Source organism: Embiotoca jacksoni, unplaced genomic scaffold (genome assembly GCF_022577435.1).
Source record: "Embiotoca jacksoni isolate LCO1_2020_lvr unplaced genomic scaffold, fEmbJac1.0.p SCAF_6, whole genome shotgun sequence".
Classification (NCBI taxonomy): Eukaryota; Metazoa; Chordata; class Actinopteri; family Embiotocidae; genus Embiotoca; species Embiotoca jacksoni.
The window spans coordinates 3499162-3511534 of NW_027185414.1; the positions used below are offsets into that span (position 1 = coordinate 3499162).

At 40.3% G+C, this 12373-nt stretch overlaps 1 protein-coding gene across 1 annotated transcript; it reads right to left on the reverse strand.

Annotated features, from left to right (window-relative positions):
- Nucleotides 1-6291: 6291 nt before the first annotated feature.
- LOC138213328 (lactoylglutathione lyase-like) lies at nt 6292-11302 on the reverse strand. Its single transcript, XM_069174361.1, has 6 exons — nt 11170-11302; nt 8257-8339; nt 8011-8151; nt 7614-7681; nt 6979-7068; nt 6292-6718 (listed from the first exon to the last, which is right to left on the reverse strand). The coding sequence occupies exons 1-6, from the start codon at nt 11236-11238 to the stop codon at nt 6627-6629; spliced, it is 543 nt and encodes a 180-aa protein (XP_069030462.1). The 5' UTR covers nt 11239-11302; the 3' UTR covers nt 6292-6626.
- Nucleotides 11303-12373: the final 1071 nt, after the last annotated feature.

The following is a 12373-nucleotide window of genomic DNA, read 5'->3' on the forward strand; positions in this document are numbered from 1 at the left end:
TTTCAAAAAATAGTACTGACCTGAAATCTAATTGTAATGTGTTTACAAAAGAAACTACATTACTGCATGGCTAGAATCAAATTCAAACTGATGAAATTGGTGGACACTGAAATGACTGATTACAGCTTCTGTTGTAGTGCGATGAGGTCACAGGAGACAAACTACTGAGAAATAAAATACAAAAACAGCACTGCCATCCTCTAAAATACACCATATCCTTGGCCAGTATAGAATTTACTGTCAGATTGTGAGTTCAATGACACCCAGGGAGACGGAGGCTGGTTACAGTTTGCACTTACACAAGGCAGCCAGAATGGTTTGTGAACAAAGCTTTGAAAGGCAGAGCAGATTCTGTAATAGACCAAAGAGAGGACCTGAATACATGACACCAGAGACAGCAGGGAGAAAAAAAGAAAGTCAACTTTACAGACAAGCTGCAGCAAAAACAAGAAACCAAACCGCAATGACTAAAATACACAGCAGGCAAAATTCAAACTGTCTAGTAAGTAACAGAGGCAGGAATAGTCTGTCCACCACGACAGTCTAGTCACCTGTAAATTGCAAACTGGGAGTACATATAAATGTCCACATAATCAGCAATCTGGCAGCAGGTGAGGGGGATGTGGAGGACAGGACACAAGAAAAGAGACACGTCACCAGCTGCAGCTGGGTAACTGGGGAGCATGTTGTTTGGGCGTGGCAGGCAGGAGACTGGGCATGGTGAGGGACAAGATCTGAGGACCTCTGGTGGGTGGAAGTCGTGACAACGGGGAGCAAACCGAACAACAATAAATTGCAACGGGATCAAAACTATTGCTGTGTTGCAAATTACATTCTTCCCTTAGTACACCAACAAATAGTGCTCTTACATGTTAGGACTCTGACTTGTGTAGAGCAGGAATTTTGACAGAGTAGTGTTGTTTCAATGTTAAATCACAAGCCAAAATATCTGCAGCTTTAATTATTTTTTTCCCAGGAATTAAGATGTTTTCGTGCCCTCTGTTTAACACACTCAATAAACACACTGATTATTCTGTCCATCAGCAGTCGTGAAAAAGAACCACTTTTGTGCAGTGTTTGGGAACATCTGCAGCTTCATCAGATGCTTTAATTATTTTTTTATTTTTTTAAATGTACGTCTGTGGCCCCTGCCAAGATGGCCAGTGTTTCACACTTCTATTTTGGACCGTTTTGAGTGCATCGTCCTGGGACTTGTAGTTCGCTGCATGTTTTTGTATTGACAGTGTGAACACACTTAACATTAAAAATAGTGAGTGTTACGACACAAGTAGGCATTTGGAAAACAGCACGTGACACAGCGCTGTAATCAGATTAATTTCAAAATGTGGGCAGTCATCTCGAGTCTGGAACCAGATTACACAGACGGTCTTGTGGAAGAGTTAATGTGTGTGTTCATTATCGGACAATTTTAAAACTACTCCTGAGCAAAGCACAGTTTTATCTAAAGTCCGCTAAACCTCTACATCTCTCCACATCAACAGTATTTAAATGTAAAATATGAACCTTTCTGGTTTCACTCTGCTGTAGATGAAACCGTACAGGAAGTGGTTAAGGTTTATGAATTAAGAAAAACCCTTTCAAAATATTTTTAGTCTCGTCTCACTTCCTCCAGAGTGCTGAAGCTTGTCCGGCTGTCTCCCCTCTGTGGAAATATGAAGAGCAACTCAGACAGAGGAAGTCATCTCAGGATCACCAAGACAGACAATAAACGGCTGAGCTGGACGTTTCGTATCTGGAGATGAGTCACTGCGGTCGGAGCACTGGTCATCTTTGTCATTTTGTCATATAACAAGCAGGAAGCTCAAGTCAGGCTCGACATGACTGAGGAATGTTGAGAATCCTTAGCCTGACAGGGATCCAGTTATCAGCCGGAGGAAGGGGAACAGTGATGAAAAATGTATGATGTGGCTGCTCGAGGATTCAGAGCGGACATCTGAGTTTTTTTTTTTTATTATTTTTTTTATCATCCTAATGTCAGTTAAATTAGGCACAAGCACAATTATTTTAGACTCATAAACACACACGGTCATTTGCCTGTTTGAATCATACCGACTTCAATCTTCACCTGCCTGAGAACATGAGCACATCTCTTAATAAGAGAGGTGAGCGGACAGTCACGCAGCAGGTAAATTACCGGCAGAAAAAAGTCCTCAGTAAAGAAACGGAAGATGTGGTTTCATAATTAGTTACAATATTGCATTTTGTTGTATTTTGCTTGAGAAAAAGCTGATCATGTTTTCACCTTGAAAGTATAAATCTACAACACAATAAAATGTGTAATGAGTGAAGAGGTCTGAATACTTTCTGAAGGGACTACACGTTTTGATCTACTCAATGACAGTATTTGGGTTTCACATAGCCTACTGTGGATTAATAATTCCTATTTAGTCAGTAAAAAAAAAGTAACTGGAAAGCAACCGGCTAATTTCATGGCAATCCAGCTCGTAAATGGTGGACTGACTGACCATCTGATGGTCATTGCTGCAACCATGACTGTCACATCATGGCAAAAATGCACCTGTGGAGTCAGATGGAGATGAGACTATATCCAGGTGAAATTTGCTTTAAATCACGAGCCTCACCATCTCATGTAAGAATGAAAACATTCCTATTCACACGGAAGCCAGTAAACTGATGAACTGATGAGACTTTCAGCAGAGCTCATCTCCTGCTCCAGTCCATTCACCTGTAAAGATAAGGACACACAGCCTCTCAATCAACGGGCTTCGTGGCTTCTACATGCAGGAGGAGAGTTACATACATTTAAACCTATCATTCTTCCTGTGGCACGAGAGGTCACATGGATGATAGTTGTCAGCAGCACATGAACTGAGGTATAAATGGTTTTGGGATGTCTGGATGAGGAGCTGACTGCAGAACTGATGAAGCCTATCATATGAGACGATGCTTTGAGGTTAAGGGGAGCTGCAGAGCAACTGTCTTGTGAAATGTTGACTGGATAAACGCTCTGTGTCTTTGATCTCACGATATGCTTCAGTAATTACATTGTAGAACTTTTACACTTTCATGCAGTGGAGATTTGGGCACATTTCAATCCAAATCTAAAGAGATAACATACTAAATGTATGAAGGGAGACTGAAGGGCTGATTCTTGAAGAATAGATATTCATTGTCAGAACTCTTCACTAAGCCTGTTGTTGCGTATATGAGCATATTAGAATACCATATAGATAAAGAATTGAATAGGAATCCTGGTACTGTTTGCAGAAATTAATATACATTCATAACAGTACAGCAGATCTCTGCAGCACAGTCGTGCTGTTTCTATTTGACTGAGCTTCTGTTATTTGATTAACAGTGCCCTCTAGTGACAAACAAATCAGACAGGAGATATTTGAATATAAGCAGCAGTCATTGAACCAAAAGTATCTACTTATGCTTCTATTAACACAATCATTGAACTCAGAGAACTCAATAAGAGTATACTTTGTGTAATTGACGTGTCATTTTAGACTATTTTTTTCCCAAGGTGTACTGCAGATGTTCACCATGTACACAGAGAATGAAGTTCACATGCTGTTCTGAAAGTTATTCATGAGCCATGTTGAGCGTCAGATAGCTCGAGGGTGGAGTGTGTCCAGACATCATCTCCTGCATTTCTATGTTAATGAGATCCGGGGATCCAATTGCAGCATATTATTATTTAATGTTATAAACAGGCTGAAAGTAGTCAGAGGGTATATTTTAAAAGAAAACGAAAATATACTGCTGATGTGCTGGTGTACTTATTCTTTTATTTTATGCAAGAAACCTCAATGATTTAATCTCACTGAAAGCAAAAATACATACACCCTCTTTAAAATCAGATGTTTTATTATTAAGAATTATATGCTCATGAAATCAAATAAGACTTAATTTAATTCAGGTGTAAGCAAGCACATTAACTTGTGACAAAAACAAGCAGGGCCAAATATGTGTCTCCCTCCACCTCACTTCACATCAGAGCTGTCATTAGGTCATCTTTGCCTGCACTGATCAGTCAAAACAGTGTCAAAACAACAAACAAACAACTTCCAGTCCCAGTGTGACAGTCTGAGTCATTCTCCTGTTCATCCATCACATATACAAACAAAATATTTAACAGTACTCATCCTCGTGAGTCAAATATATTCAGTGGAGCAAAGCAGAGTGAGTTCACAGTTTTGATTAATGAACAACAGAAGCATCGTGTTTTATTTCTCTTAAATTCCTGTGTAGATTTGTATTTGAATTAAAATCTTTATTTACTTGGGTGAATAACACAAGATAGAGACTCATGACAACACTTTAACACACTGGAACATTTTGGGTAGCATGAATTTTATTGTGGCTGCACCAACTGGGAGCATTGCTGTCATCAAGGAAATGAAGAAAGACTCAGAGTAAAGGCACCGCTGGGATTTGAACCCAGGATCTCCTGTTTACTAGACAGGCACTTTAACCAACCACACCTCCTGTAAGAGCAGACCTTTGAAAAGTATTTTCAGATTTAACTTTTCATTGAAAGCCCGTCTATAGCCCTGTTTATAGAACAGTTCTTAAATAATGTATCCAGAACTGACAGCAGACAAATACTGGTGTTGTAACTGTATGTACTTGAGAGGGTTTTAAAGGCAACGCCAGCAGACTATTTTCACTGCAGACGTTAATGCTTATCAAACGGAAAAACACAGATAACATTCATGATGGCTCGGTTCCATTAAAAGTCCCAGTGAGCTGAGACAGTGAAGCATTATGCACAACAGCAGCGCATCTCCTACAGGGGAGGTAGCCATCATGAATACAGCCGTGTCAAAACATCTGCAGAGAAAGAGGTCCATCAGCCCCAAAGAACATCTGAAGGCAAAACAAACATCATTAATATATAAAGTGATGTCCTATCTGTCATTACAGTTTCTCCTTGAGGCGTTGTTGGGATTTGAACCCAGTATCTGCTGACCAATTTAGCCACAGCGCCTGTTTCCGCAGAACATAAAATATAGTTTTATCACAACGTTTTGTACATAATTGTAATGCTTTACATTGTATTAATATGGCAGCTTTATCATAGATTCACAGTATCATTTATGTGGCTGTGCACTTGTCTTGTTTTAATGTATTTGCATGTGTGCCTACAGACCCGCTAGTCTACGAGAACAAACACTGCTGCAAAGCGGCGCTAACACAACGACAACAACACATGCTGTCAGGTTCAGAGAACGAAGGATTGACAGCACTGGTACAAATCCAGGGCTCGATGCAGTTCGACTGCAGTGACAACTGTGACTTCATGGTTGTCATGCTCCAACAACACACACACAGAACAATAATACAGTCACATCAATCCAGGGTGGGCTGGAATCCCAAACCTGTGACCAGCTAATATCCTCAGTGAGAGTCCTCTGGCAGGGTTCAAGTGGCTGTTAAAGATGAAGCCAAACCAGACTTCACTATGTCAAAAAAAAAAAAAAAAAAAGAGCTTTAAAAGGGCTGCAGTGGGCTTCAGCTGCAATCTGCAAGTAGAAACGAACTTCTACAGCAAAGTAAATGACATCGTCTAGTCTCTCTGGAGTAGTGGATGTAAATCAGGCCCTGACTGAGTGTTCACAATGATCACAGCATTAAAGAACAAAATCCAACCAGCATGATGAGGCCGAACATCAGCAGTTAGTTCTCTGAAAAGTGTCACTATATTTAATGAAGTCAGAATTATGGCACGTGAAACGTGTCTAAAAAGAGTCTTGATCACTGTGATAGTGCTTTGAACATTTAAAAAAATATATTGACAAATATGCCTGCTGATTAAACTCGGTGAGATGAATTCACTAAAATGTGCTTATCACTCATTATCATCCCAAAATCTAATTTTGTTCTTTTTCAACAACAGCGAGTCCAAACTCAACTGAAATTTGTTGTTTAGCATAATATGGAATTTACAATTCCCATTTTCACAGAATTGTGTGTGCATTCAGAAATGATCTAAAAAGAAAAAACACAACTTTTTAATGTGAATTTAATATTTTCAACATTTAGTGTGCATTTTTTTATGCTAATCATCAAAGGTAGTAGGAGCAGTTTAGTCTTCAATATTATTTGTAATTTTCTGAATTGATTCTGAGTATATCAGAAATATTAAATCACATGTTTGCTTTCATGACTGAACAGATAAAAAAAAACAGGTCACCTTACTGTAACTATCTGTAATCATCACTGACTGACGCTGCTTTTCCTTTTTCTTGACTGCTTTGGAAAAAAAAATCCTGTACAATACGTTTAAAAACGAAAATAAAATAAATCACAAATCCATTTTTATTTCAACTGTGGCTTTCACATTTATTACACAGTAATACCGCTTTGTTTCAGCATCACACAAACAACCCCATGATGGCAAACAAACGCAACAGCTACACAAAGTAGTTGCTTTTCATAGCAATAACTCGTGTATCTACTCGAGTTGCTCATCAGCTGTCCAATAGAAGTCCGGCTCATGCCAGGGCACACTGATTGTCATCGTGCACGTGATCCCGCTTCGTTCGCCCTCAGCTTCCCGCCGCATGATGCTAAATTCTTTGCTAAACCCTCAAACGTTCTGCACGCGCTGCAGCAGGTAGCACGTCGGTGGGTTTTTAGGACGTGATGGAAACCATGTTGTTGGGACTCAGGATCTCAATCCAGTAACCATCAGGGTCCTGAATGAAGGCCAAGCCTTTCATTTTACCTGAGAATAACAGTAACAGAAGGGAGTGAGGCTCATGAATGAAGTGTAAATACCGCAGGAATAAATCTGTAATATACAGGAAGAGAAAGTTTAGTTCTGAAATGTAGAAAATGGCAAAAATGAAGAGCACTTGGGTCTTTGAAAGAGTAAGTGTGTCTAAACCTTTGACTGGTTCAGTATATTTACTCAAAAAGGCCATCAAGACTGTAAACATTCATCTAGTAAACCCGTCTATGAGCCTCACACTCTTCACATCTTACCATCATCGGGCTTCTTGACGAACGTGACTCCTTGTTCTTCAAACAGTTTGCAGGCTGCATAGACGTCAGGAACTGCGATTCCAATGTGTCCTGTCAAGTATCAGGTCGACACACAGAGAGTTCACTGTGAATACACACTGCGGTTACACCTTTCCATCTAGTAAGCCCATACATACAGTATACATACGGGGATGCATGTATCATCAAACAGGCCTCTTTAATACATTTAATGAGTCACAGAAAGGGAAAAACAACACTGGCACTTTCTTCCTCTTTTGCACTTTTTTGCCTCTGTATTAAATTACATTTTTAGATACCAGATGGCACCGAAGCAATTCAGTTAGTCCCATAAAAGTATTGAAGTCTGGTACCCAGCCTGGAAATGACCAGAGGGAATTATTTAAAAAAGACTTTAGACTTCTGGAAAAAGTGAAAGCTAATGCTCAACATTTAAAACACAGGTCACAACAACTGAAATAGTGCTGTTTATGCATTATACACTATTATTTACTTTTATAAGTAATTTTTTTTTTTTTTTTTTTAATTTTAGCTTTTACATTTGGGGCAAGAATTTGATTAACTTAGAAACCATGACGTCCTACTGTCTGTTTGTACAACAAGTGAGCGGATCTTACCGAAGCCACGAGGATCAGAGTTTCCATTATGATAAGACTGACTCTCATCAGACTCGGAGCCCCAGTTACTGAAAGACAGGCGGGACAAGAGGAGGGAGACACGAGGTACGATGATGAGAGGAAGGAGGAAAAGATCATATTCAGAGAGATCAGATTAATGTATATACCTAAACTGGAGCTTTGAAGGTTAATAAACATTTTATATTAATCACAAAACAAACTGTGGCTCAAAAGCAAGCTTTTAACCACGAGAGGTCGTTCTGAAAAAAAAAAAAATCAAAGAGATCCTTTTAAAGATTCCAACAGTGCAGTAAAGTGATTTTGTTCGTCCTGTGACTGAACTGTAGCCGAATAAATCCAGGCATCACTTCCTGTTCTGTACGACATCCCTCCTTACTGTGTCAGCTCGATGGTGGCTCGTCTGGAAAAGGTCCAGGCCGTTTTTTCCTTCACGTCGGAGGGGATCTCCTTCTTGTCCTCGTAGCCCAAGAAGAAGAGAGAGAAGCGCATGGAGGGGAAGTCAAACTTCTGCAGGAGCCTGCGAGATATAGCACACCAGAGAGAAAGCGTTTCACCAAGTCCGGTTCATGCAAAAAAAACACACACAAAAAAAGTTTCAACTGAAGTCCTCACGGATACTCACGTCATGCCGAGGATCCTGGTGTAGAAATCCAGGGATTTAACCGGATCTTTAACCCTCAACATGGTCTGCTGCATCATGAAGTCCTGCAGCACAGAAACATAATAACAGAGCTTCACTGCTTAAAGTCAAGCAACAGCAACACTATTAACCAATCACACAGATCACAGGACGGCCAGTTATCGTTTCTTTAGAAACACTCAGCAGGATCAGAATTCAGACTTTCACTGAATATTAGATTTTGGTTGTTTAAATAGCCATTACTGATCATGACTTAACGGAGGTCCTCACAAGAGGAGGAACAACATTAGCGTGTTGAAGCGCAAATTTGAATGTGTTGCACCAGCGTTGGTTAATTTGTGGGTGTGGCAGAGGAACGGCGCTCGGAGCTGACAGGTTGCTCTGAAACACGCTGCCGCTTTCCAACAGCCAAACCTCTGTTCACAAACAAGTAAGAAAACCACCGTGTCAGCCACGATCAGTAGACTCGTGACTGGTCTTCCTTCTGTACACGTGTGCATATGTTCTGTTCACGCCAGTGAGGCGTAGACCTGCTACCGTATCAAAATATTTGAGATGTGAAGTACAGGGACAGTTAAAAGATGTTGAATCTTTCAGATAAGTATGAAGGAGTGTTTTATATTCTTCGTGTGAGAGCCTGATCATGCAGACAAAAAAAAGATCTCACTTAGGCAATAATAACAGTGTCAGGATAGAAATTCCTCTCCGCAGGGATTCAGCCAAATGGCACCTCTGTGCCACCGAACACACACACACACACACACACACACACACACACACACACACACACACACACACACACACAGTGTTACGTGTTACAATCGGATTGAGTTACATTTACTTCCTTGTTTTCTATGGAGAAATGTTGTTTCCGTGCTGTGGAAGTCACTACTTCATGGTGACGACATCACATTTCATGAACGACTGTTGCTTGTAAATTGCAGATAAAACTCCTGTACAGACGCCACAGGGTGACGAACGGGTCATAAGTGTGGCGTGTTTTGATTAAGGCCCGACTGATTTATCGATTGGTCACGGCTATCGGCCGATATCAGCTCATCACAGATAAACTGGTATCAGCATATACGTTGGTCGATAATACAACTTTTTTTTTGACAGAACATAACAGACAAAGATGCTCCAGGTGATTTAGAAATAGCTTTATTTGTGCTTTTTTTATTCGTAGTTATTTTGAATTATTACATTACCAGTGAAGTTCCTTGTTTCAATGCACCAATGTCACATTTGACAGTAAATTATAGTGTTAAACTGTAAAATATCCTGCCTCCATTATATATCTTTGTCACAAGTGTTTGATAACCAGAATTTAGTTGACAGCTGAATTTTGTTCAATCCTTAATATCGGTATGTTGGTATCAGCCCAAAACATCCAGTATGAGTCGGGGTCTGGTTTATATAAATTAAATGCATCATAACTAATGCAAGAAGAAAACATCTCTGAAAATCACAGCCTGCATGTTACAAACATGGTAAAGCTTGCGTCTGGTTTCTACCCTGAATATTGTTTTTGTTTGAAGTGTACGACAACCGAACTTCTGCTGTGTGAGTGCGTGTTTCACAGTTGGACCTTATCTCTGTTCCCCTTTCCTGCGCTCTTCCTCCTCCAGTGTCACGTTTTCACAACACATCCATAGAAACTCCTCAAACACTGCAGCAGCAGCATGAATGTCTCCACTTAGCTGTATCCATCAGTGCCGAGCATCGCCGTGTTGCCGACTAAATTCACTGCTGGAGGAGCACGACTGACGCTGGACTTTTGGGGTCAATACCAATATATGTATATACTGCAAGGCAACCTTCAACCCTCACGAAGGGTGATGTGATGACTAACACCGGGCGATATATCAATATTTGTTTGTATCGTGATACGAGACTAGATATCGTCTTAGATTTTGGATATTGTGAGAAACTACACGTGTTGTCTTTTCTTTGTTTTAAAGGCTGTATTACAGTACAATAATGTGATTTTCTGAACTTGAACTGCTCTGGCTGTTCTATTATTTACTTTTACCCACTTAAGTCATGATATCCACATCACTGATGATTATTACATTATTGCAATATCGTTGCAGCATCGATATAGTGATATTTGATATATTGATTATGCTGCATGAGGCTTTTCCACGAAAGTATTGTGAAGCTCAGGTCGAAGTTCACACCGAAACTTGGAAGCTGCCAGAATGTCCAGAGCTTTTACACTCAGTCTGGAAACACAGTCATGGAAGGACAGCCAAAACAGTAGAGTAGAGCTCACGATCGTGTGCCAATAATGAACATACACAACTCCATGCTGGAGTGTGTTTAACTTGGAGAAAGAACACAGGCAGGATATCAAATCTGAAATATGTGGGTGCATTTGACAAGACGACTGGATAAGTTAGCTCTGCCCTCCACACGAGCTAACTCCAGTCTCGCCTACAGCCTGGGAGTGTGTCCTGGTCCGACCGCGCCTAAATACCACCTCTCCGGGGCGCAGTGCAGGCAGCTCCTCCGTTACGCACAGACTTGTTCTACGCACGCTTCGCTGAATGACGTGTGCGCTTTTCCTCCACCAAGTTTGGAGCGAATTTATCTCCAGACAGTCCGGCTAAAAGAAAGTTAGCCCGTGATGAAACTAGACCGTTTTAGCGACCAGAAATGTTCATATAACGACAACAGCCGCCACTGGCATTGGAAACCGTGTAAAAATGAACCTAAGCACATGTTGCCAGGAGGAATAAACCCGGTTTTGTGGAGAGTGGTGTCCGATAATGGGCGCAGCGGGAATAGCAGGTTAACCTGTGTGGAAGTCGCTGGCCTGCTGGCTGGGATTGAAGGTTTGTCAGTCTCTTAAACTCCTAAATTAAACTTCAGGAGGAACAGCAGACACCTTACCTTAGTTATTTGGTCTCCATCTTTACAAGCTGCTGCCGCTGCCTCGTCTGACAGACCTTTGTCGCTCATTTTTGCTTGCAGACGTTACAATGCCGGACTGCAGCTCTGCGCGGCTGACGGACAGGAAGAAGGATCCGGCGGAGGGAGTTTTAACAGAAAGAACTTCCTGCACCAGCTTTCAAAATAAAAGTCACCGACTGTTGAAGAATTCACTTGATAATGCATAAAAATGTATTGGTGTAGCAATGCGTAACAATATGAAACTAAAAAGTGGTTTAAAAAAAAAAAAAAAAGTAACTATAGAAAATGAGAAAAATATAACTAACATATACATAAAATTTCATAGTACAAAAAAAGTATAAAAATATGAATCAGTTTGGTAGATTAGCAGAAAGAACAAAGAGGCATGAATACATGTACTAAGGTTGCTCATAGTTACCACAGCGATTTGAAGGAACACAAATACATAAGGATTCATTTATTCTGTTACCAGGTCAAAGTTGCTGCTGTGGTGACGTCGGGGAGCGAACACACATCCAGCATCATTATGACACGCTGAAATATGCTGTCAAAGGGACAGTTGGGTGGACACGCCTTAAAGTACAATGTACCAAGATCAAGATGATCCAGAATAAATCCTGAAACATTGTACAAGCACGCCCACTTTTTGTCTGATTCAATTGTGTCCACATCGGTATCAAAAAACACATTTTCACATTCCAAATTCATGTGCACTGTATCATGTACTCAGACATTTCAAATACATCTGATTAACTGTGAACAAAGTCTGAGGATAACATCTGTGGGCCACACTTGTATTAGCAGGCAAGACTTTCAGATGTTTTATTTTGAAAGTAAAGACAGGTAGTGTCGTTGTTCACCAGACAAGTATTATGTAAGGGAGGAAGCTCCTGTAGGGAACACAGTATGCCCTTAATAAATCAAATCAATGGGATTACTTTACATTATCTGTAGAAATTATGGTATAAAGATTCTGTTCAATGTATCATGATGCCAGATTATTGTAGTTTGGTGATGGCATATATAGGGATAATATATATTTAAATTATTACATGACCATTCAATCATTAAATTGACACAGTAGCCCTTAATTTGATATGTAGAATACTCATGCTATTTCACAATGGCAGTCCAACACAAATGATCTATAACCAACTCTTCAGGGTGGGAATCTGTCATCCCC

Coding starts and splice junctions, on each gene's coding strand:
- LOC138213328 (XM_069174361.1), bottom strand. CDS start 11,238: ATGAGCGACAAAGGTCTGTCAGACGAGGCAGCGGCAGCAGCTTGTAAA. Junction 8,152..8,256: donor ACCAGGATCCTCGGCATGAC/GTGAGTATCCGT, acceptor TATATCTCGCAG/GCTCCTGCAGAAGTTTGACT. Junction 7,069..7,613: donor CTCTGATCCTCGTGGCTTCG/GTAAGATCCGCT, acceptor GATACTTGACAG/GACACATTGGAATCGCAGTT.